This window comes from Amblyraja radiata, chromosome 16 (assembly GCF_010909765.2).
Source record: "Amblyraja radiata isolate CabotCenter1 chromosome 16, sAmbRad1.1.pri, whole genome shotgun sequence".
NCBI lineage: Eukaryota > Metazoa > Chordata > Chondrichthyes > Rajiformes > Rajidae > Amblyraja > Amblyraja radiata.
In genome coordinates, this window is record NC_045971.1 from 24,956,986 (window position 1) to 24,983,076 (window position 26,091).

General features: G+C 43.8%; 2 protein-coding genes across 2 annotated transcripts in view; one reads left to right on the top strand and one right to left on the bottom strand.

The window, feature by feature from the left end:
• The window catches only part of LOC116982063 (26S proteasome regulatory subunit 8), a 30,806-nt gene extending 30,590 nt beyond the window's left edge, over nucleotides 1-216 (top strand). Inside the window, exon 13 of the mRNA XM_033035348.1 lies at nucleotides 50-216. Coding sequence (XP_032891239.1) covers nucleotides 50-103 — 54 coding nt within the window. The 3' untranslated portion in view covers nucleotides 104-216. The remainder of the gene's footprint in view (nucleotides 1-49) is intronic.
• A 939-nt stretch (nucleotides 217-1,155) lies between these two features.
• smarcd2 (SWI/SNF related, matrix associated, actin dependent regulator of chromatin, subfamily d, member 2) overlaps nucleotides 1,156-26,091 on the bottom strand; it is a 42,517-nt gene continuing 17,581 nt past the window's right edge. Inside the window, exons 6-13 of the mRNA XM_033035349.1 lie at nucleotides 24,766-24,861; nucleotides 17,901-18,002; nucleotides 14,741-14,902; nucleotides 14,185-14,282; nucleotides 13,299-13,434; nucleotides 10,691-10,813; nucleotides 9,964-10,065; nucleotides 1,156-5,858 (exon numbers count right to left, since the gene is read on the bottom strand). Coding sequence (XP_032891240.1) covers nucleotides 5,805-5,858; nucleotides 9,964-10,065; nucleotides 10,691-10,813; nucleotides 13,299-13,434; nucleotides 14,185-14,282; nucleotides 14,741-14,902; nucleotides 17,901-18,002; nucleotides 24,766-24,861 — 873 coding nt within the window. The 3' untranslated portion in view covers nucleotides 1,156-5,804. The remainder of the gene's footprint in view (nucleotides 5,859-9,963; nucleotides 10,066-10,690; nucleotides 10,814-13,298; nucleotides 13,435-14,184; nucleotides 14,283-14,740; nucleotides 14,903-17,900; nucleotides 18,003-24,765; nucleotides 24,862-26,091) is intronic.

Below are 26,091 nucleotides of genomic sequence, written 5' to 3' on the forward strand. Positions count from 1 at the left end.
GCTCTTCATTGCAATAACGTTGCTTACTCACCTTATCCTTTCATTGCAGGTGATGCAAAAGGACAGCGAGAAGAACATGTCCATCAAAAAGCTTTGGAAGTAATTGCATGCAGTGAAGTTGGTTGACAAGTGACTTTACCGTTTGAAAATGTCAAGTGATTTGAAGCTTTGTCTTTAATAAATGTCATTAAAAGAAACGTGTTCGTTAATGGTTAATTTAGCTGCTAAAATGATGTTATTTCCTGAACTCTACCGGACATTCATCTAGTAAAGATGTTTACAAAATCTCATGATTTACTTTGGTCAACAGAAGTAAGGACTCTGTATTCTCTAAAAAGACAGTGAAATGGTCACTCCAGGTTGGAACACGAGACTTTTGTACCAATCCTGCTCACGTCCAAAAAAGTCTAACATTGGGTAGAAGGAAAATGTTTCCTTGTATGTTGTTTAGATTGATTGGCCCAAGAATCAATCTGGGGTAGTTACTGGATATACAAGAGATAGACACAATGCTGGAGTAACTCAGGAAGCCATGCATCTCTGGGGAAAGGAATGGGTGATGTTTCAAGTTGAGACCCTTCTTCAGACAGAGTTGGGGAAGGGAAACCAGAGGCATGAAAAGGTACAGAACAGCAGCCAGCACCAAAGAGCCCACAATGGTCCATTGCTGGCTGTGAAGGTGGTGATAACAAGCAGATACGAACAGTAAAACTATCAGGATGACAAGGGTGGGGTGGGGGGTGGGGGGAGGATGGAGAGAGGGAATACAAGGGTTACTGGAAATTAGAAATCATAACGCTGGGTTGTAAACTGGATAGAACAACATGGGAAGAGAACATTTGGCCCACCAAGATCACATAGATGATCAAGCACCCTTCTTTATTCTTATCCTATCCTTTCCCATCACCCCACCCTATACCATTTATCTTTAGAGGGTATTTCCAGTGGCCAATTAAACTACTAGGTTAAAAAAGATGTAACCGTTACATCATTGGGATGAGAGGGGAAACCCTCGATGTCAGCACTGAAGCTGGGTCACTGCCGTTGTGACGGGGCGGCTCTACCAGCTGCCCAGTTTCAGAAATGTATGCGTTTCACCCAATTCTGCTCCTCCACAACCCGAGGGGGAAAAAACCACAAGACATGACATAAACCGAAGCTGATCTTTACTGTCTTTATTTTCCACACAAAACCTCTACAGCAAAATGTGTATATGCGTAATCTGTTTTGGCTCTGGTACAAATGTGGTCCCAAATGCAACAAACATCAAATTACAAGGAAAATAACATTAATCATTTTTGTGCCTAGTGAGCAGTCTGCTTCAAAAAAAATGCTCAAAACATTGCGATTTTTTTTAATACCTACTGCCCACTAAAGGATTCAAAGCTCCGAGCATTGAATGATGGAGTGCAGTCCATCAACTAGTGCTTGCCTAAACCGGCTGCATTGTAAAATCAGAATGTGGCTACCTCAGTCACATTTGCTCTAAAGAACAATGAGCTCTTTGGGAATGGATGGCAGCTAAACCTCCATTAGTTACAAAGCTATGCGATTTTTAAACTGCATCAATATTTCACCTCGAGTCCAGTACCTTATTAATACGGGCATTCTCAGTTTAAATATTGTGTACCTTGGTCTTACACACCACTGCATTGAATATAAAAGCCATAAAAAACATTTTTTAAATCTGTAAATATAAACGTGTAAAGCATCACAACGATTGTTACACTAATGGCTGCATGTCACATAACAGGAAGAATGTCTCTCGTTAGTCACATTTTTTACACTTGGAAATTATCCTAGCTTTGCATGTTCTGGGGATATAACAGATCTGTGTCTATTTTTTTGTGCTGGAATTCAATTAATTGCACTTGAATTCTGAGCCTGTTTGTAATGGAGACTTTCAGTGTCTCCTATTATAACCTGTTGATCCACCTCACCCTGATGAGCCCTTTCTAAATTATCTTTGTATTCAGTCACACGAACTGAAACAATGACCCTGTTTAAGTGGTGGATTCTATTATGACCGGATCATGCTGCCATGTCTAGTGTAATAAAATGAAATAGATGGATTATTTCAATTTTAATTTGGTTAAATATTGAATCCGTCATCCAGCATAGAAACAGGCCCTTTGGCCCACCAAGTCCACATTGATCATGCATTTGATTATCGCCACATTCCCATCCACCTTCCCCAGATTTATGCCACTTGCCAGTGCACTAGGGGCTAATGAACCTCCCAAGCTACATCTTTGGGACGTGGAATGAAAGCAAAGCACCCACCCATTACAGGGAGAACACACAAAATCCAGTTAGTTAGCACTGAAGGTCAAAATTGAATCTGGGTTACTGCAGCTATGATACCAGTACAACCTATATTAAGAGTACGATGGAAACCTCAATTAATATCCCCGATGGGAGTTAAAAAACTTTGGTAATATCGTCTGAGTAGCACTCCATGAACCAGCAGGACTTTGGGTGTAGGGGAAGAAACTCTTAAAGAACGGCATCCACGTCCTGTGCTACATTTATGCAAGTTATTTGGGGAGAATGAGGTGAATTGTATGAACCTTCCCTTAAGTAATGGTAAGGGGAAGATTATTATTAAAAACGTAATAACTTTGCTGATTTGGATGAAATACATGTTTCCTAAAAAGCCTGCAATGATCCTTAATAGATCATAGACCTTGCAAATAAAATACACTTTTGTATTTTAGAGTTTCAACATAAATCACAAAAGGGTTGAAACAAAGTTTCTAAAATGCAATAGCCTGCAGAGCTGAGAGTTTGAGAAAAAATTGAAGAGTAATTAGTAATTTGCAGAGCTATGGGGAAATGGGACTGAACGGAGTGCCTGACAAGGAGTTGGCATGGATTTAGTGGGCTAACAACCAGATGTGCCTTGAAGGTTTATGATCAAGGATGATAAACTGATGGGTTTATCAAGGCTGACGTGGGTTACAGGCTATGTACAAAGTGCGGATTGTGTGTGATGTTTAATTACGCCTGATACACTTAATTAAGAGACATACCCTCCTGTTGCAACCTTCTAAATTAACACAATCTCACACAAGCAAATTTCCCTGCATTTCAATACCCCAGCTAAACTATTCCACACTCGCGCGCACACACACAGCAATCATTACTGTAAACTTTTAAAGCTAAAGCTTTGCAAAAATCTGGAATTCAGATGAAACATTTAAATTTGCATCTTGCAATTTTACTTGAAAATTTATTTTTACCTGAAATATTCAGCTCTTGTTACCCTTAACCTTTATCTTCCTGAACACAAACTTTTTATATATATTTTTTAACAAAACAAATAAGTTGTGCAATACTATTGGAAAGCAACTTTCTAAATTAAACAGCTCCAAACACAACATGATACTGCAATCCCATACTTGTGGAAATTTCATCAGTATTCCTATTCAGATTAAAGATAGACACAACGTGCTGTAATAGCTCAGGGGCTCAGGCAGCATCTCCGGAGAAAATGGATAGGTGACATTTCGGGTCCGGACCCTTTTTCAGATCCCTTTTCTCCAGAGATGCTGCCAGGCCTGCCGAGTTACTCCAGCACTTTGTGTCTATGGTTGGTATAAACTGGCATCTGCAGTTCTTTGTTTCTACATTTCCTATTCAGATTGTTTGGATCTACCTCTGTGCAGAGTTGTACAAGTTGTGCCATGAACAGAAACCCAAGTGTTGTTGTAGGTTCGGTTCAGTAAAGTAGAAGCTCCATTATCTGAGCATCAGTGCTTTGGTTAGTGCATTCCAACTGCATTATTTTCCATATGGCTCTGATCTGACAAACATCATTTTGATTATTCTTTGCATAAAGCACGATGTGTATTTGAAATCGAGTTGACGAATCCTAAAATCAAGTTAAATGCTTATTACAATTCTGTTGCTATAGTGCTTGCAATCCTGCTGACTAGCAACATGTTTTCAGTCTTGCGTTTAAAAAACATTCTGGTGATTAGCAGTTTCAAAGAACCAATTTGCAACGTTTTACTTCTTAAAAAAGAAGAATGTTTCGAGTTTGAACACCAATAAAACAGTAGTTTGAAATAATTAATCACTTCTGAAAACAAAATCTACAAAGACACATTTATCATTTTCATCTCCACATTCTGCAACTGTTTTGAACCTAATGATCATTTACATATCAGCTCGTCACACAAGTGTGAATTGGAAGAAATTGGTCCTTGCTAGCTGACACAAATGTAAATCACCCCATTCCACATCCCATCAAGACCGTTGCACGAATTTTGTCCGCAAAACTCTCCATATACCTTGAAGTGCACCGTCAGGTAATACACATGTTTAAAACGGTACTTATGTAAACTTCAAACCATGCTAAATCCAAGTATCCTACATAGTTCAAATAAACTAAATAGAATTTATCTCGATTTCACAATATTCACACAGTATCTATTTCAAAACTATAGATCAAATTCATCTCTCATCAGTGTTCACCGTCTGCAACGTTAGTGCGATTTCTGATACCAGGTTTTTTTTGGTGGATTGAATTCAAACCACATTTTGCACTGGTACATTTTACTTTCTTAGTTGCAACATGTTTAAACACTGACAGAAATGGCCTTGTAATAAACTAGCTTACAGGATATTGATAAAGATTTAAGGCACAGCATATAGCTCTAGAAACCGTGAGACGTACTCTTCTGAGAGCAATGCAATTTGGATTGTCACTGCAGGGAGACAAGCTGAGTAACGTGCATCTTTATCACTAATCTGATGGATGAGTGGTCCATGTAACGCGATATATATATATTTTTTCCAGAGATTGAAATAATTCTTCATGAAATGTGATTGCTATCACCTTGGCTAGCAACTGTAATGTCCTGTTCCAATTCCAGCTTGCGTAATTTATACACAAAAGGACCAAAATGATTACAACTGAGAGGATTTTGAACTCTACAAGAGTGACAGTGCTTGGTCCTAATCTAATGTTCCCACAGTACTCAGAAAAGATGCAAAAGTACTTTTTACTGACTCTACAAGTTCAAAGTTTGAAAGATTTAAACGAGAGAAAAAGAACACCACAGCCCAGAAATTATGACATTAAGCACTGAACGCATTCATTAACCAAGAATGCAAACAGGAATTTCTGGGCATAACTGTGATCCAAAAATATGATTGCTTGTAAGTGCTGGAGAGACTTACAACAAAACAATGTGGTTTTTATCCTTACGATACCACAGCTGTCAGAAATAATGTTTCAAGCATGTAAACATTGTCCCTGGGGATAATTGGGATCCTGCTCTTTACGTTTACGATGCCTTCACTTTAGGAAGTTGTCCAGCTATTCTGGGCGCTCCAGGGGTTATGATAACTAGCTCTGATTGTGCAATCTGTTTCTTTGTGGTGAAAACCTAAAGGCAGATTTGGGCCATACCAGAAGGCTTTCAGCCAAATGAAATTGCTGGGGTTATAAATAATCAAAAATAGACTGAACACCCTTGAATTGAAAGCAATAGTTTAAAAAAAAAAATGTTTTAGTTGATTTGTTCCTGCAGATGTTAGTAGCCCTCTGACTAAGCACTGCAGGAGAGGGGAGAGGGCGTTTACATTTAAGTATTGAATTCTCTTTTTATAAAATAAAATGTCAAGACTTTACAAAAATAGTGCTGGAATGTCCCTGGTAAGGAGCAGCTATGCTGCTGGTGACTCATTCTTCAGCCAGGTTGTTCTTGGATGTCAAGGAAGCAGTGCAAGTAACGTTGAGTTCCAGTTCTTTGGAAGGGGGGGGGGGGGGGGGGGGGGGGGGGGGGGGGAGGGCACTAAGTGAAACGTATTCCCAATACTTGTTCCAGTTCTTGTCTGCGTTGCTGAACCTGTTCAGAAAGAAAAAGATTACATTTTTAATCCGGTGTGCCTAATTTGACCCTGTATTAGCACATGACAGTATAGCACAGGAACAGGCGCTTTGGCCCACCATGTCCATGCTGAACATGATACCAAGTTAAATTAATCTCTTCTACCTGTACAGTGTCCTCCATAATGTTTGGGACAATGACCCATCATTTAGTTATTTGCTTCTGTACTCCACAATTTGAGATTTGTAATAGGATAAAAAATCGCATGTGGTTAAAGTGCACATTGTCAGATTTTAATAAAGGCCATTTTTATACATTTTGGTTTCACCATGTAGAAATTACAGCAGTGTTTATACATAGTCCCTCATTTCAGGGCACCATACTGTTTGGGACACAGCATGTAAATGAAAGTAGTCATGTTTAGTATTTTGGTGCATATCCTTTGCATGCAATGACTGCTTGAAGTCTGTGATTCATGGACATCACCAGTTGCTGGGTGTCTTCTCTGGTGATGCTCTGCCAGGCCCGTATTTCAGCCATCATTAGCTTATGTGTGTTTTGGGGACTAGTCCCCTTCAGTTTTCTCTTCGGCATATAAAAGGCATGCTCAATTTAGTTCAGATCAGGTTATTGACTTGGCCACTCAAGAATTGACCATTTTTTATCTTTGAAAAACTCCTTTGTTGCTTTAGCAGTATGTTTGGGATCATTGTCTTGTTGTAGAATAAACCGCCGGCCAATGAGTTTTGAGGCATTTGTTTGAACTTGATGTCTCTACACTTCAGAATTCATTGTGCTACTACCATCAGCAGCTGTATCATCAATGAAGATGCGAGCCAGTATCTTCAGCAGCCATCCATACCCAGGCCACAACATCCCCACCACCGTGTTTCACAGATGAGGTGGTATGCTTTGGATCTTGGGGAGTTCCTTCTCTCCTCCATACTTTGCTCTTGCCATCACTCTGATATAAGTTAATCTTCATCTCATCTGTCCACAAGACTTTTTCCCAGAACTGTGGTTGCTCTTTTAAGTACTTCCTGGCAAACTGTAACCTGGCCATCCTATTTTTGAAGCTAACCAGTGGCTTGCATCTTACTTGTGTAGCCTGTGTATTTCTGTTCATGAAGTCTTCTGCGCACGGTGGTCATTGACAAATCCAAACCCGACTCCAGAAGAGTGTTTCTGATCTGTCGGACTATGTGGGGGGACTATGTGCAGTATAAACACAGCTGTAATTTCTACATGGTGAAACCAAAATGTACAAAAATACTCTAATAAAATCTGACTGTGCACTATGAGGGGCACTGTATGTGATCCGTATCCCTCCATATCCATATTGGTTTATGTTACTTTGTCGTTGCTTCGACAGATTCTTGAATAGTACGGGTGGCAAGGGTTATGGGGAGAAGACAGGAGAAAGTGGTTGAGTGGGAAAGGGGTTGAGAGGGGATGTTAGATCAGCCGTGAATGAACGGCAGAGCAGGCTTGATGGGCTGAATGGCCTAATTCTGCTCCTATAAATGATGAACTTATGAAGTTGAGTGACCATCAGGAGGATGAAGAGTGCCTAGTCTTTGCCCTTCTATTCTCCGTGCACAATTCAGATCTCACCTATCCCCACAGTATGTGAACAGAATGAGGTGAAAGAAACTTTATTACGATACGAGTGCTTGAATCTGTGACTGAAAGAATTTCCCTTTGAAGCAATGTTTTGGTGTATCAACCATCTCTGGGAGCTTTGAAAGTCCATCACACTTGTGGCGTATTGGTGAACTAACTTGGATGTTTACAAGACAGTGATTTTCTTGCTCATCCATAACTGAACGCATCATCCAGGAAGTACAGTGGGTCTGTGATATGCACATGACGAAGAATGTTGCTATATTAAATATCAAACTAATTTCCATTTCATAGTAATTACACCACTACTGGACATATTCCATTCTTCCTATCCTTTAGTTTTGTTTAGAGATACAGCATGGAAACAGGCTCTTCGGCCCACTGAGTCCATACTGACAAATCGATTAGCTGTCCACACTAGTTCTATGTTATCTCACCTTGATATCCACTCCCTACACCCTGGGAGAATTTCAGAGGCCAATTAACCTACAAACCCGCATGTCTTTGGCATCTGGGAGGGAAACCAGTGCACCCCTGGAGGGAAACCATGCGGTAACTGGCAGAACATGCAAACTCCACATAGGCAGCACCCAGGGTCAGGATCGAACCCAGGTCTCTGACGCTGTGAGGCAGTGGCTCTACCAGCTGCGCCACTGTGCCGCCTTCTGGAACCTATTAACAGGTTCCCAACAAAGGAATCAACTGCACAGCTGGCCTTTGTTTTTCACTTCTTTGAAGAGGTTGGGATTCATGGAGTGGAAAGAAAAAATCCTGGAACAAACGGACTAACGTGACATCTAAAGTACATGCTGTTCCCAGACATTCCTCTAATTGCAGATTCCAAAGGTCAAACGTGACGATTATCCACAAGGTCTCAATACTTATTGTTCATTTACATCACATCACAAACATGACATGAAGACTGAGAACCTCCAAGTTCATACTGGCTAAATGACCAAACCTAACCCCACCTCACCCACCCACCCCCAGACTGTTACAACAGTCATCTTTAGTTTAGAGATACAATGTGGAAACAGCCCTTTCGTTCCACTGAGTCACACTGACCAGCGACCACACATGCACTAGTTCTATCCTACACATTGGAGACAATTTACAGAAGCCAATTATCCTACAAACCACAACATCATTGGAATGTGGGAGGAAACCATGCAATCATGGGCAGGACGTGCAAACAGACAGTACCCGGATTGATTCCCAAGTCTTTGGCGCTGTAAGGCAGCAACTCTGATGGCTGCCCCACTGTGTCGCATTTGTCTGCCCATATCCTGCTATGTTCTGTCCCTTCAACAGTATGTCTAAATGTGTCTTAAACAAAAGTTGTATCTGAATCCACTGCCTCCTCTGGCAGCACGATCCAGATATCAACCACCATCTGTGTGGAAAAAAAACGACTATCCAGTTTATTTTCTTACACTTGCCCCACTTTAAAAAAGCACCAGCTATTGCAGTCTCTTTAAAACACTGCTGTCACAAACTTTCAAAAGACCTGAATGGTGACCAGAGACTTGGCAATCTGGTTTTTGAGAGCACAAGGAGCTTGCTCTCGATCCACGATGACCTTTCATGAAGGAAAGTGATTGACCCGTCACGTCAATGCACTTTCTCCCCCTTCAGAAATGCCGAACCTGTTAAATGTCTCAACATTTTCTTCTCAGCTTTGCAGTAATAGCCTAATCCCCTCTTCATGTCCTATCCTTTTAACCTGCTAGAATTTGCCAATTTACACAAAGGGTGGTGGGTGTACGGAACGAGCTGCCGGAGGAGGTAGTTAGGGCAGGTTCTTTCACATTTAAGAAGCATTTGGACAGGTACACGGATAGGATAGATTTAGAGGGATATGGTCCAAATACAGGCAGGTGGGACTAGTGTAGATGGGCATGTTGGTCGGCGTGGGCAAGTAGAGTTGAATAGCCTGCTTTCATGCTGTATGACTGACTCTAAATCAGAGCACATCAGCGGCGTACAAAGTAATGGAATGAGAAGTTAATCGGTAATGTGAAGCACTAAACTCCATCGCTTATCACAAAGAGTGAAGGCAATGGTGTGTGTGTGTGGAGTGTAGTGTGTGTGGGTGTGTGGGTGTGGAGTGTGTGTGTGTGTGTGTGTGTGTGGGTAGTGTGTGTGTGTTGTGGAGTGTGCATGTGTGTGTGTGTGTGTGTTGTGGAGTGTGTGTGTGTGTTGTGGAGTGCGTGTGTGTGTGTGTGGTGGAGTGTGTGTGTGTGTTGTGGAGTGTGTGTGTGTGTGTTGTGGAGTGTGTGTGTGTGAGGTGGAGGGTGTGTGCGTGTGAGGTGGAGGGTGCATGTGTGTGATGTGGAGTGCGTGTGTGTGTGTGTGTGTTGTGGAGTGTGTGTGTGTGTGTTGTGGAGTGTGTGTGTGTGTTGTGGAGTGTGTGTGTGTGTGTTGTGGAGTGTGTGTGTGTGTTGTGGAGTGTGTGTGTGTGCGTGCGTGCGTGTGTGTGTGTATAAATTATTGGCAGTACCTTTGAGAAGATGAATCTTCCGACTCCTTCCTGTGTCCAGGGTTGATGGTAAAACTCAGCCCGTCTCTCTTCCTCTGGGTTGCCAGTGACATCAGTCATAATCTGAAGTCAATACAGAGGGACATTAAACCAAGAATCTTCACAGGTGAAGTGTAACTTATTGTGTGACTGAGCTAGAATTGTGTTTCTGAGGGCAAAGACCAAACGTAAAACTTTGTTTTTGCTCTGTGTGGGAGGAAACCGGGGAAGACCCACGCAAGTCACAGGGGGAGAACGTACAAACTCCGTGCAGACAGCACCCGTAGTCAGGATCGAACTGTCTCTGGCGCTGTGAGGCAGCAACTCTACCGTTGCTCCACTGTGCCGCCATCATTTGCTTCAGCTTCTGGCCTCATCTGTTGCTCCCTCAGACTGAGATGAGGAAAAACTTTTTTCACCCAAAGAGTTGTGAATTTGTGGAATTCTCTGCCCCAGAAGGCAGTGGAGGCCAATTCACTGGATGTTTTCAAGAGAGATTTACCTCTTGGGGCTAACGGAATCAAGGGATATGGGGAAAAAGCAGGAACGGGGTACTGATTTCGGATGATCAGTCATGATCATATTGAATGGCGGTGCTAGCTCGAGGGGCAAACGGCCTACTCCTGCACCTATTGTTCTATGTAATCTAATCAAGCCACAGCCCGTTGTGTACATTGTAAGCGGTTCTTCTCTCGGTGAGCACTCTCACCTTGTAATCATGGCACTGCGACTTTATCCAGTCCTGAATAAACCCCTGAGGATGGTTGCTGAAGCTCAGCATGAAGTCTCGTTGGATCTTCAACTGATTGATGGATTCAATTGTGTCATGAATCTGGAAAACAACGCATCTGATAACCATCATTTCAAATATAGTTAGAATCTTCACAATCCATCTTGTCAAACATGACCAAAACATTTTAGAACATTTGTTTGTACATCATGATTTCTAAAATTCTGCTCATCTCATGTTGTAGTGCAAAAGACTTAAAATATTAAAAGCCAAATAGTCCTTTGAACTCGGTTGTCTCCACGTAATAAAACTCAGATTAATCTGCCTCTACACTTATCCATGTAGACACCAATTTTGCCAGAGATCTTGTCATCTTTTCAAGAGATTACTTGTCTGGATGTTAACTATTAGACATCTGTTCCACAAATTAAAAGAAGAAGAATTCTTCTGGCTGTCTATCTCAAGCTAGTCTCGTTAGTTCGTTTTTGATTTGTTTAGAGGTAAAGGTTTTGATTCCTGCAGAAATTCAAAAATTCGTGATCATAGACAGGAGATGAAGGTGTGGAACTGGCCTTTATTACTGAGGGCTCCACATCAAAGACAAGGAAGAGGCTCCACATCAAAGACAAGGAAGAGATGCCAGTTAGAACAACATTGATGTGGGGAGATTATTTAGGCTCAAGTAAATCAAAGCTCCTTCACTCGATTTTTTGAGCAACTCTATTTTTTAAGAAATAGTTTGTTAAGAAATAGTTTTGGCGGCATGGTAGCGCAGCGGTAGAGTTACTGCCACACAGAGCCAGAGATCCAGGTTCAATCCTGACTAAGGGTACTGTCTGTACAGAGTTTGTATATCCTCTCCGATACGTGCGTGGGTTTTCTCCGAGATCTTCGGTTTCCTCCCACACTCCAAAGACATACAGGTTGGTAGGTTAATTGTTTTGGTATAAATGTAAAATTGTTCCTAGTGCATGTGGGAGAGTGTTAGTATGCGGGGATCGTTCATTGGTGCAGACTCGGTGGGCTGAAGGGCCTGCTTCCGTGATGTATATCTACTCGAAGCTAAACTAAATATTAAGAGTTTGTTTCCAAGTCAAACCCTTACCATTGCACAAACGATGAACAATTTCAACTATCTGTTTAACACTGTCCTCACCAATTTCATTTCACTGTTCATTCCATTTAGGACAGAGATGAGAAAAACATTTTTCACACAGAGAGTGGTGAATCTCTGGAACTCTCTGCCACAGAAGGTAGTTGAGGCCAGTTCATTGGCTATATTTAAGAGGGAGTTAGATGTGGCCCTTGTGGCTAAAGGAATCAGAGGGTATGGAGAGAAGGCAGGTACAGGATACTGAGTTGGATGATCAGCCATGATCATATTGAATGGCGGCGCAGGCTCGAAGGGCCTACTCCTCCACCTATTTTCTATGTTTCTATTTTCATGTAATTTTTAGTAATATTCACTGCACAACCTATCTAACCCATTTAATACTTGAAATACTTCAATGCATCCCATCTTTCCGTTTTACAGCACGGAAAGATGGGATGCATTGAAGTATTTCAAGTATTCCCTTATCTTTTCTCTGAAGTCTACACTTGCTTTTAATCAATTGTATTTAAAAAAAAAAATCATTTCCAATACACATACATCAGCCATGTGGCATGGCAGACAAAGTTTAATGTAACTATGGTTTGATCACTGAATTGTAAAACCTTTATCTTTCTTCTGCAGACCCATATCCTACTGTTGTGTCCTTATATTGCCATCATATTTACTTGTAGATTAGTTTTATAGTGTTACCAAATGTATCATTTGGGAGTGGAGGTTTCAAAGTATAATTATGACGGTATTGACCGAAATGAAAAAAACAGCCAAGTTAAAAAGTCATGGTTTTTGCTAACATATGATAGTACTCAATAAGAATTTACATAATAAATCTTTTAAACACAAACGTGCATTTGTGAAAATAACCAGACTGAAAAAATGTTGTTCAATCATACATTCCCAATCTTCAATATTTTTGTAAAATACTTGGTAGGCATATCCAAGACATTTTTTTGTGTCATCTTGTAAATGACAAATATAGCAAGGTGATCAGTTTCAGAATGTACATTCTTAGTTGTAATATGCCACTTTGTGGTTTATAAGTTATAGGAGCAGAATTAGGCCATTCGGCCCATCAAGTCTATTCCGCGATTAAATCAGGGCTGATCTATCCTTTCCTTTCAACCCCATTCTCATGCCTTCTCCCCATAACCCAATTACAAGGTGGGCAATTCTGCAGACCCTTCCTTGCTTGTGGTTAGCACTGACCAAGAAACAATGACTCCAATGAGAATTCTATCTTCATTCGCCCATCCTCCGCTGGCATTACGCTAAACGGGGAAGGAGGTCTTTTAAAACGATGAAAGCTATTTGAGCCATTTCTTGTGTCAAATGTGGGAAAAATTATCACTGATGCTCAGGACCACACCTTGGAGACCTGAAGCATTGGGTGGGGGGAAGATTGCTCTGTTATTGTTATTGCTCTGTAACCGAGTTATCAGGAAGGGTGACTGATATTTAATGGCCTCAATGACTTACCTTAACATCCAGGACTGCAATCTCCTGCTGGTTGGTTGTTGAAAGAAGGAAGTTGCTCATTTGACTCTTCAAAGGGTCATCAACCTCAACATCAATGTCGTAACAAGCAGTTTTCTTCTGATCACCTGGATCGACACTGCAGTTGATGTTAGAGAAGAGATTTATCACCTTGCCTGGTTATAAAATAGCTTTTGAAATGTTGTGACCAGTTGCTCCTACAGCCGAACACATATGTAAATCCAGTTCATTTCCTGCACTATACCCAGTATCAATGAAGGTTTCATTGTAGGGCCAGAGTTTTAAATGACCGGGTATTACCTAACCCAATCACCAAATGTAGATTACACTAATGGAGGCACTAAAGGCTGTAGATGCGGAATTTGTGCAAATAAACAAATTGTTGGGAGGGGGCGGGGGTGGCAGGGGGGCTCGTAGCCACAGCTTCAAGACCTTGCCTGATGCAGTACTGGTCAACCCCATGCAGAAAGGATGTGGAGGCTTTAGAAAGGGTGCCGAGGAGGTTAACCAGAATGATCGCTGGATTAGGGGGCAATATTTACAAGGAGAGGTTGGACAGACTTGGGTTGTTTTCTCTGGAATGCCAGGTCGAGGGTAGAACTGATATAAAATTATCTCCTCCCTAAAAGAATGTCCTTTAATCCTGAGGCTATGACCTCTAGTCCTAGACTCTCCCACTCGTGGAAACATCCTCTCCACATCCACTCGATCCAAGCCTTTCACTATTCTGTATGTTTCAATGAGGTACCCCCTCATCCTTCTAAACTCCAGCGAGTACAGGCCCAGTGCCGACAAACGCTCAGCCAATTACTACTCTGAGGAACCAAGTATTCTACGTGACGCTGACTGGCAAGGTCAGAGTTCTTACCTAATCAAGTGATTGATAATGATGGGGTCCGGATGTTGTAGGAGACCAGCCAGTTTTATTGGGATCTCAGTGAACTTCATCCGCATGCAGTTAAAAATCTAAGAGAAAGACTCAATGTTAACAGGTGATGGAGAACAAGGGATACCAACTGCGGGAGGATCATACAGCTGATCACAAGCGTTTATATTAACTGAGGAAAAGGCATTTATTACTGAAGACTTTAGAGATACGCCGTGGAAATTTTATTTTATATTAGACCAAGTGCAGACCCGTCGGGACGCTGTGTACGCCCGTCGAGACGCTGCATACGCCCTCAATGTGCCTGCGGGCCGACAGTCCGTTGACGCGCGGGATTTTCGGACAGTGCAAACCCGCGGGGACGGCGAAAAGCAGCGGTGGACCAGCCGATCTGTCTTCCGCCAGCGTGACAGAGCCGGGCCAGGGGGGGGGAGTGGAGGAGAGCCGGGCGGCAGCAGCGAAAATCGCTAGCGAAATTTGAAAAATCCAAACTAGCGTTTTGGGTCGAGGTCTTTCTGTGGAGTGGAGCATGTTTTACCTGCTTGAAGTAGCGATTGCAGTTGATGTATTCCTTCTCGTGGTTGTCCTGCAGCTTGTTCTTCTTGATGTAGAGCCACAGGGCCTGCATGATGTTGCCCCGTGTCTGAGTGTGGACCCCCAGCAGTCGGGCCAGCCTGACATCCAGCTTGTACTGTGGGGGCTGAAGTGAACACAAGGTTAGGACCGGTCACGGGCCAGTGAACTAGTATCAGACAAACGCTTCCTGAGGAAGGATTTGAGGAAGGACATTTTTGCTATTGAGGGAGTGCAGCGTAGGTTCACAAGGTTAATTCCCAGGATGGCGGGACTGTCATATGCTGAGAGAATGGAGCGGCTGGGCTTGTATACTCTGGAATTTAGAAGGATGAGAGGGAATCTTATTGAAACATATAGGATTATTAAGGGTTTGGACACGCTAGAGGCAGGAAACATGTTCCCGATGTTGGGGGAGTCCAGAACTAGGGGCCACAGTTTAAGAATAAGGGATAAGCCATTTAGAATGGAGATGAGGAAACACTTTTTCACACAGAGAGTTGTGAGTTTGTGGAATTCGCTGCCCCAGTGGAGGCCGGTTCTCTGGATACTTTCAAGGGAGAGCTAGAGAGGGCTCTTAAAGATAGCGGGGTACTGACTGTGGATGATCAGCCATGATCACATTAAATGGAGGTGCTCGCTCGAAGGGCCGAATGGCCTACTCCCGCACCTATTGTGCATTGTCTATTGTCAACTGGTACTTCCCGTCTGCTTTAGTAAAAAGACTTCTGCCACCTGGACAGACCTCTCATAAAGTCCTGGATAGAGTGGATGTGCAGAAGATGTTCATTAGTGGGAGAACCTAGAACCAGACTGCACAGCCTCACATTAAAAGGACGTACCTTTCGAAAGGAGATGAGGAAGAATTTCTTTAGTCAGATGGTGGTGAATCCGTGGAATTCATTGCCACATACAGCAGTGGAGGCCAAGTCACAGGGTATTTTTAAAGTGGAAATTGATAGGTTCGTGATTTTAGTTTTAGAGATACAGCGCGGAAACAGGCCCTAACGTACACACACTAGGGACAATTTACAATTATACCAAGCCAATTAAACTACAAACCTGTATATCTTTGGAGTGTGGGAGGAAACCAGAGCACCAGTAGTCAGTATCGAACCCGGGTCTCTGGCGCTGTAATGCAGCAACTCTACCGTTGTGCCACTCACTTTGTAAGGGTGCAAGGGTCATGGGGAGAAGGCAGGAAAATGGGGTTGTGAGGGATCAGCCATGATTGAATGGAGGAGTAGACTCAATGGGCTGAATGGCTTAATTCTGCTCCTATGACTTCACAGACACAGGAGTGACAAGCCTCAGCCACAAGACAAAAGGGATGCTTGCCATCACAACAGCTGGTCCAGGTGAGCTGCAAGCTGTAACACAATCTGACGCTCTCCCTTTCACATCGGAATGGTTCTATCCAGCCAAGTGATACTATCACGTTGCCACAATTTTTCACTGTGCTGGAAACCAAATACTTTTATTAACCACTAACCCTTCAAATGAAAGTTATTAAATTCTTTGTCTGAATATCCTAACTGAGAATACATTGTACAGTAACCTCTACTTTCTTGCAGATGGGAACTGAACCCTTTTTTTACCTCAAGTGATCAAAAGCTGTTCCTGGTTGTTTACATATTTGGGAATTGCAATATTTTCAATGAATGAGTGAATATATATTTCAATGAATATTAAGTGCAAGGAACTTTGATGTTTATCTTGACTATTAGTTTAGTTTCGACACACAGCGTGGAACCACGCCCATTGGCCCACTGAGTCTGCATCGACCAGCGATCACCTTTCCACTAATTGTATCCTAAACACTGGGAACAATTTTCAGAAGCCTACAAACCTGCACGTCTTTGGAATGCGGGAGGAAACTAGAGCACCCAGAGAAAGCCCATGTGGTCACAGGGAGAACATACAAACTCCGTACAGACAGCACCCATTGTCAGGATCGAACACAGGTCTCTGGTGTTGTAAGACAGCAACTCTACCACTGCGCCACCAATTAGTGCTTTTGGGTGCAGTACTATATCGACTACAAAAGAGTATATGTCTACAACACCCAACCAATTAAGAATATGATTTAGTTTTAGATATGTTTAAAAAATCAATATAAGAGAACAATGCAGGGCTGTTAGAAAATCTGAACATGGATATGCAGGGAATGGATCACGTGCAGGCAGAGGAGATTAGTTTAATGTAACATCATGTTTGGCATGGACATTGTGGGCCGAAGGGCCTGTTCTATTAACTGGCTCACTCATATCGTCAAGGGAGATAACGACACAAGAAAGTGCAGATACTGGTTTACAAAGAAAAAAGACACAATGTGCTGGAGTAACTCAGCGGGTCGGGCAGCATCTCTGGGGAACATGAATAGGTGACGTTTTGGGTCATAGAAACACAGCAAATAGGTGGAGGAATAGGCCATTCGGCCCTTCGAGCCAGCACCGCCATTCAATATGATCATGGCTGATCATCCGAAATCATTACCCCGTTCCTGCTTTCTCCCCATATCCCTTGATTCCGTTACCACTAAAAGCTTTATCTAACTCTCTCTTGAAAACATCCAGTGAATTGGCCTCCACGGCCTTCTGTGACAGAGAATTCCACAGGTTCACAACTCTCTGGGTGAAAACGTTTTTTCTCATCTCAATGGCCTACCACTTATTCTTAAGATCGAATGATAATTTGGCCTTGCCTGCGCCATTGTGCAAATGATTTCCTGGTCCACATCATTATTGTTGCCTCCTAACTGACCCCTTAAAATGGACTAACAAACTGACCAATTGTCACAACAAACTTCAACCGTGTACAGCAGGTCAAGACTCTGATTAGTACGGGGGTCAGGGGTTATGGGGAGAAGGCAGAATTGGGTTGAGAAGGAAAGATCAGCCTTGATGGGCCAAATTACCTAATGGCCTAATTCTGCTCCTTTAACTTATGGACATAACTCACTACCATATTCTCAGGGAAGGTACTGAGGGGCAGCGAGTGTGGATTTACAAGCAATACCTACCTTCTGAAAAAAAAACCTGATCTCAAAAGAAAAGAGTGGAATGATTGCAAGTTGCTTAGAGTCACTTTAGCCCCGACTGGTTATTGAGCAGTTCTGGTCTTACCTGGTGATCCAACATCAACAACAAGGTGCACTTCACATTGACATCTCCTGGTCTCTTCACCTGAAAGCCGTCCGTCTCCTGGGTGGTGGGCATTCTGTGCCACTGTAACCCACATTAAAGTTGCACCTTACAGTTCAGTTTAGTTTATTGTCACGTGTACCGAGGTACAGTGAAAAGCTTTTGTTGCGTGTTAACCAGTCAAGACAATACATGATTACAATCGAGCCATTTACAGTGTATAGAGATACCTGATGAGGGAAAAACGTTTAGTGCAAGGTAAAGACACAAAGGCTGCTGAATTGCCGAGACAGTAAGCCTGGTTGGAGAACTGGGCAGGGGGAGGGGCTGGGGAGAGAGGGAAAGCAAGGGCTATTTGAAGTTAGAGAAGTCAATATTCATGCCGCTGGGGTGTAAGCTACCCATTCAAAATATGAGGAGCTGTTCCTCCAATTTGCGCTGGGCCTCACTCTGACAATGGAGGAGGCCCAGGACAGAAAGGTCAGTGTGGGAATGGGAGGGGGAATAAAGGGCCTGTCCCACTTTCATGACCTAATTCACAACCTTTTTTACTCGTGGACATTTTTCATCATGCTAGAAAAACGCCCCGATGCCACGAGTACCTACGACTAGCATCACGACCTGCTACAACCTCATGACGAGCATGCTGTGAGCAGGGCCGGTGCTAGGAATTGCGGGGCCCAATTAGAAAATTGATGGCGGGGCCCCTACTCTAGAAAAGTAAAAATTTATGTATGTTTATATTTTGTGTAGTATGCTCGTCTTTAACCAAAAAAAACATTAAATGCTTGATATACTAAAATTTTGAAAAACTATATGAAAGTGTCACACATCTAATAAAATGAGCGGCACTTTGAAAGATTGAATGTGTGTGTGTGTGTGTGCGTGTGTTTATGAGTGTATGCGATTGTGTCTCTGTGTCTGTGTGACTGAGTGTGTGTGTTTGTGTGTATGCGTCTGTGTGTGTGCGTGCATGGCCGGCCTTAGGGGGTTTAAACGGTTTAGAGGGCTTCAGATGGGTTCAGGTGTGTTTACAATTGTTTAGAGGGGAATAGAGGGAAATAGGGGGGCTAGAGGGGGTTTAGAGATGTTCAGAGGGTCCCAGAGGGGTTTAGAGACGTTATAAGCCCCCTGTGAGAAATTGTAATTCTCTGAACTTGAAGATAGACTTAAAGCTGGACTAACTCAGCATACAGGCAGCGCAGCGACTCTGGAGAGAAGACCATTCTTCAGACCGAACTGAACTCGCGTCGGTGAGAGTACTTGTGATTGTCTGAAGAAGGGTCTCGACCAGAAACACAACCCTCTCCCCAGAGCCGCTGCCCGTCCCGCTGAGCCACCTTCAACTTCAGAGCCAAACAAAAAACACAGAGTGCTGGAGGAACTCAGCGGGCCAGGCGAATGCCTCACCAGCTGAGTTTCTCCAGCATTTTTGTCTACCGCTAAACATCAATGATTCCGGGAATGCTGAGGGGACAGGGTGATAGAGAGGGAGTAGGAGAGCTAGAGAGAGACGAGACGGGGAGCGGGAGAGAGAGCGCGAGAGAAAGAGGGAGGGAGGGAGTGAGCAAAAGACAGAGAGACACAACGTGGGTCGGTAGGTGAATGACTAACCTGCACACCAGGAAGAAGCCCCTTCTCGCGGTCCGGGGCCCTCACTCATGATGGTGAGTTAAATGAAATTCTCAACGTGTCATCGATCTACATTCCTCAGTAAATGTAATTGTGTTTTAAATAAGTATTAATGACGCCGCGTGAATTTTATTCAAAGAAACACGGCGTCATTAATACTTGTTCAAAACACTATAACATTTACTGAGGAATGCGGATAGATGCAGATTCATGACATCGCATAACAAGGTGTTAACTACTTATCGTTAAGAAGTGCTAACAGCACTAGTTAACAAATCGTTTGTGTATAATAGCAGTGCAGCGGTTGTTATGCATGTTCGTTTAAAAAAAATCCGGATGGCGAATTTAAAAAAATCTTTATTTAACAAAGAGGATTCGTATTTCCGTACGAAATACTGAACATTAGTGCGGGGCCCCCGTTAGGCGCGGGGCCCAATTGGGAGCAATCGGTCAAATCGGCTTAACGCCGGCCCTGGCTGTGAGTACGAGTCAAGGGCAAACACGGCATAGGTCGTGAAAGTGGGACAGGCCCTTTAAAGTGCTGAGCAACTGGGAGATCAGGTAGGTTTAGGCCGACTGAGGAGATGTTCAGCGAAACGATCGCCGAGCCTGCGCTTGGAGTGAACAAGTTGCCAGCCCTCTGACTCCTCAGACAGACCACTTTCTCCGCAGGCAGTTTAATTAACGCGGTCAAAGGGCTGTGGAGGAACCTACTCAAAATATAACTAACTGTCCGTCAATATAACCCATGTTTTTATAGGATTCCATTAACAACTAAAACATCCCGATAGTTTGACAGGGAATAAGCAATAGCTATGAGGGAAAGGAGCAATCATGAAGAACAAACAACATATTGGAGAAAGAGTGGAATTTGAAGAAAGGTTACAAGTTAACAAACAGAAGATGACATGTAGGCTCTTAAACTTATTGACAAGATCATAGCTGATCTTGACTGACAAAGGATTCCAGGCCGAAACACCCCACCCCCCCCCCCCCCCCCCCCCCCCCCCCGGGACCTATAATCCCCTTTTATCCCATCTCTTTCCCATTCCCCGTCCCATTCCACTCCTATCCCTCCCTCCCGCTTTACATTTCACACCTCTGTTCCTTATCGGACTCCATTTGGTTATCTTTTCATCTCTTGCCTTTGTCACCTACTCCACCCATCTGCCAATCCCTCCCCCTCCCCCCCCCCCCCCCCCCCCCCCCCCCTCACCCCTCGGGCCCCTCTCACCTGTATCCACCTGTCACTTGCCAGGCTTTGCTCCACCTCCACCTCTATTTTCCACCTTTCCCCTCCCTCCGTCAGTCTAAAGAGCCCCAACCCAAAGCGTCGCCTGTCCATTCCTTCGAGAGATGCTGGCTAACCCAAGGAGTTCCTCCAGCACTTTGTGTTTTGCTCAAGATTCCAGCATCTGCAGTGCCTTGCGTCTCAGGGAACATCAAATATTTCTCTTTCCACAGATACTGCCTGACCTGCTGAATGTTCCTGGCATTTTCTCTTTAGCATCTACCGCTCGTTTGATTTTCACTTACTCATCACTCTGTTCACTTTCCTGTCCGTGTCCTCCCCCAGCCTTCTTCCTCTCCCGTTGCCGGGACTCAAGGGGCTGAGCTACAGGGAGAGGTTGGGTAGGCCAGGACTTTACTCCTTGGAGTGCAGGAAGCCGAGGGTGATCTTACATGTACAAAATCATGAGGGGGAAGAACAGGGTGAATGCACCGAGTCTTTTTTACCAGGAGTAGGGGAATCAGGAACATGAGGACTTAGGTTCAAAGTGAGAGGGTAAAGATTTAATAAGGATCTTGAGGAGCAACTGTTTCCTCACAGTTGGGCGGTGGGTATATGGAACGAGCTACCAGAGGAGTGGCTGAGGCAGATACAGTAACACCATTTAAAAGATATTTGGACAGGGGAACAAGTCATAGGAAAGGTTTTTTAGGGATTTGGGCTAAATGCAGGCAGGTGGGACTAGTGTAGATGGGGGATCTTGGTCAACAGGGGCATGTTGGATGGAAGGGCCTGTTTCTGTGCTGTGTGACTCTGTCTTAATTTGGAACCCAGGGAACTTGGGAGACAAAGGGTGACAGACAGATAGAGGTGTGCAAGCATCCCAAAGGAGAGGATCAAATTTGCCCAAGTTGTAACTGCCGATCACGGGGTTAAAAGGAGGAAATTCCACATGATGGAAGGGGATCGAGGCTGTTAAGGTTGTTTAGGACCAAGACACAACTTAACGAATAGTGAATGGCCTGGACAGAGTGGATGCGGAGAGGATGTTTTCACTAGTGGGAAAGTCTAGGACCAGAGGCCATAGCCTCAGAATAAAAGGACGTACGTTTAGGAAGGAGATGAGGAGGAATTTCTTTAGTCAGAGGGTGGTGAATCTGTGGAATTCATTGCCACAGACGGCTGTGGAGGCCAAGTCAATGGGTATTTTTAAATGGAGATTGACAGATTCTTGTGTCGTAAGAATATCAGGAGTTATGTGGAGAAGGCAGGAGGATGGGGTTGAGAGGCAACGATATACCAGCCATGATTTAATGGCCTAATTCTACTGCTATGACTGATGAAGATTATCGGGTGGGCGAAAAGCAGATCTGGAGGCACTGAGACACCAGCCCCCACGGCACAACCTACTGCAGCTGGACAACTGAATGGTGCACACCTCATGATGTTGCAGTATTGAAATAAGATCATGTATGATGTCAAAATAATTTTTGTGCGAGGATTAGACATGAAAAGACCTGGCAAAAGATAAATGTCTCGAAGTCTGTTAATGGTTTCTGATGGGGTTCAATGGTCTTCATAATCCCTTTGTGTACATTTTAGTTTAGTTTACAGATATAGCAGAGGAACAGGCCTTTTGGCCCTACGAGCCCATACTGACCATCGATCACCCGTTCACATACTTGGTGAGACCACACCTGGAGTATTGCGTACAGTTTTGGTCTCCTAATCTGAGGAAAGACATTCTTGCCATAGAGGGGGTACAGAGAAGGTTCAGCAGACTGATTCCTGGGATGGCAGGACTTTCATATGAAGAAAGACTGGATAGACTCGGCTTGTACACGCTAGAATTTAGAAGATTGAGGGGGGATCTTATAGAAACTTACAAAATTCTTAAGGGGTTGGACAGGCTAGATGCAGGAAGATTATTCCCAATGTTGGGGAAGTCCAGAACTAGGGGTCACAGTTTAAGGATAAGAGGGAAGTCTTTTAGGACTGAGATGAGAAAATCATTTTTTACACAGAGAGTGGTGAATCTGTGGAATTCTCTGCCACAGAAGGTAGCTGAGGACAGTTCATTGGCTATATTTAAGAGGGAGTTAGATGTGGCCCTTGTGGCTAAAGGGATCAGGGGGTATGGAGAGAAGGCAGGGATGGGATACCGAGTTGGATGATCAGCCATGATCCTATCGAATGGCTGTGCAAGCTCGAAGGGCCGAATGGCCTACTCCTGCACCTATTTTCTATGTTTCTATTCTGTGTTATCGCACTTTACACATTAGGGACAACTTACAGAAAGCCAATTAACCTAGAAACCTGCACGTCTTTAGAGTGTGGGAGGAAGGCGGAGCACCCAGAAAAAGACCCCACCAAAAGGGAGAAGGGAGAATGTGCAAACTCCAAAAGGGCAGCACCCGAGGTCAGGATTGAACCCGGGTCTCTGGCGCTGTGGGGTAGCAGCTCTACCGCTGCGCCACCATCCCGTCCACAATTTGGACCGAAGAATTTGCCTGCACAGGATATGCAAGAGGCCAAAATGCAAAACATCCAGTGAATGAACGGGCGTTAGTCATCCAGGAAGCTGTATGGCAATCTCTGCAAAGGGGGGAACGTACTGCAGATTGACATATCTCAACAAAGGCGATGTTTCGCCGAGCCTGGTGCTGTCAACACTGCCGTGCAATAATAATTTGAGTACATCTGATCTTCTGAGGGAACGAAAAGCAGGGATGTAGCAACACCTTGAAGCTGTTCCCTATTCCCACAACAGGAGCAGACGGGAGCAGCCAACTTAAAGAAGCTGAAGCGTTCAAATACATTTGCAGGCTGTGCCTAGTAATGCTGGTTGAGCTAAACGATTCGGGTGTAAGTCATCACATAGAACTCTCTGAAATATGTCACGTTAAGACATGCATATAAAAAATACATGCAGCAGATGTCTGTACAAAGGCTAGGGAGTAGCTGCCTGTCGAATTAAAAACAACTCCTGATGTCCAAATGGTTTATCTGGCTGTGTGGTGATATCATGTTTCCTACTTTTATGGTGATTACTCTGAAGAATGCCTCTGCTTTGCATTTGCTCAACGGATAAGTTTAAGTTTGAAGTTGCCAGACTTTACATATAGTTCACTAGTTTTTGACAGCACACATCTCCTGAGCGACGGGATTGGAGTCTATTGTATGCAGAATTAGCCCATCAAGTCTACTCCACAGTCTACTCAGATGTCAGTTGATTTACATCGGGGAGACTAAGCGGAGGTTGGGCGATCGTTTCGCAATAACCTACCTGAACTCCCGGTGGCTCAGCACTTCAACTCCCCCTCCCATTCCCAATCAGACCTCTCTGTCCTGGGTCTCCTCCATTGCCAGAGTGAGCAACACCGGAAATTGGAGGAACAGCACCTCATATTCCGCCTGGGTTGCTTGCGTCCGGATGGCATGAACGTTGAATTCTCCCAGTTTTGCTAGCCCTTGCTGTCTCTTCCCCTTCCTTAACCCTCGGGCTCCTCCTCCTCCCTTTTTCCTTCCTTCTCCCCCCCACCCGTCCAAGGTAAGTCTATTCCACCATTCAGTCGTGGCTGATCTATCTTTCCCTCTCGACACCATTCTCCTGCCTTCTCCCCATAACCCCTGACTAAACCTTTACTAATTAATAATCTATCAATCTCAGTCGCTACAATGTTCATTGACTTGCTCTCCACAGCCGTTTGTCGCGTGACTGAAAGGGACAAAAGAGGAGACGCAAGAAAGTGCAGATGCTGGAATCTCGAGCAAAGCACAAAGTGCTGGAGGAACGTAGTGGGTCAGGCAGCATCTGTGGAGGTAATGGATAGATAACGTTTTGGGTCAGGACCCTTCTTCAGACTCTATCCTGACCCGAAACATTATCTATCCATTCCCTCCACAGATGCTGCCTGACCCGAGGACATAAGAGGGGTCGGCACAATGGGCACACCTCATTATTGAACTTATTCATTAACTCACCTCCACCAAGTGATTGTCTGGACCATACAGGTCTTTGTCCAGCTCGATGACCAAACTCTTGAAAAAGGACGAGAACTTCCTCTTTACTTTCCCAGGCTGGAAAAGGGAAATTGCAGTATTAGTGAAACCGACTCTCGCGTAAAAACGGGCAAACTGCTCGAGAGACGGAACCCGCTACTAACCTTCATCCAACCCCGCTTGATGAAAGGATAGCAACAGAATTTAGCCACTTTGACTGTCTGCATTCCATGCTTGGCAATGCCAAAGTAAGGAGCACAAGGCGCCAGACAATTAACACATAATTACCAGATGGAAGGTGACCCTGCAGCTTTGATGTGCTACACTGCATGTCCATGCAGAGATAGTGCTGCAACTCCACTCTGTGTGACGTTATACTCATCAATCCAATACACTTAGTTTCAATAAGTCTTTCACTTCCATTCAACATTTTAGAATTGGAAAGAATACAGACGATTTACATAGTCAAGAATGTTTTTATTGTCATATGTCCCAGACAGAACAATGAAATTCTTACTTGCAGCAGCACAACAGAATATGTATAAGAAAGAACTGCAGATGCTGGTTTAAATCAAAGGTAGACACAAAATTGCTGGAGTAACTCAGCGGGTGAGGCAGCATTTCTGGAGTGAAGGAATGGGCGGCGTTTCGGGTCGAGACCCTTCTTCAGACTGATGTCGGGGGAGGGGGCGGGACTAAGATAGAACGTAGGCGGAGACTGTAAAACTGGTGGGAGAACTGGGAAGGGGGAGGGGATGGAGAGAGAAAGCAAGGGCTATCTGAAGTTAAAGAAGTCAATGTTCATACCGCTGGGATGCAAAACTACCCAAGCGAAATATGAGGTGCTGTTCCTCCAATTTGAGCTGGGCCTCACTCTGACAATGGAGGAGGCCCAGGACAGAACGGTCAGATTGGGGAGTACTCTGCAGACAACATAATAAATGAAAAAGTGTACATATTAAATACACACACGTGTGTTTGTGCGTGTGTGTATTTATACTTTAAAATAAATCTATACAAATATATATTAAACATTTATAAAAGAGTAGTATGCGAAAAACCTTGTTTTGTATTCTATCCAAACAGACCAGGTATACTGAACATAAATGCAATCAAATTCAAGTACACTAGATATAACAAAGAGGAAGATGCAGAATGCAGGATATAGTTCTTAACATTGTAGAGCATCCATTCCATACACAAGGTCCAATGTCTGTAATGGGGTAGAGGTGAATCAGACAGTAGCTGAGCTTATGGAAAGGCCATTCAGAAGCCCAATAACAGAGGGGAATTTTCCTCTGCTCTGGA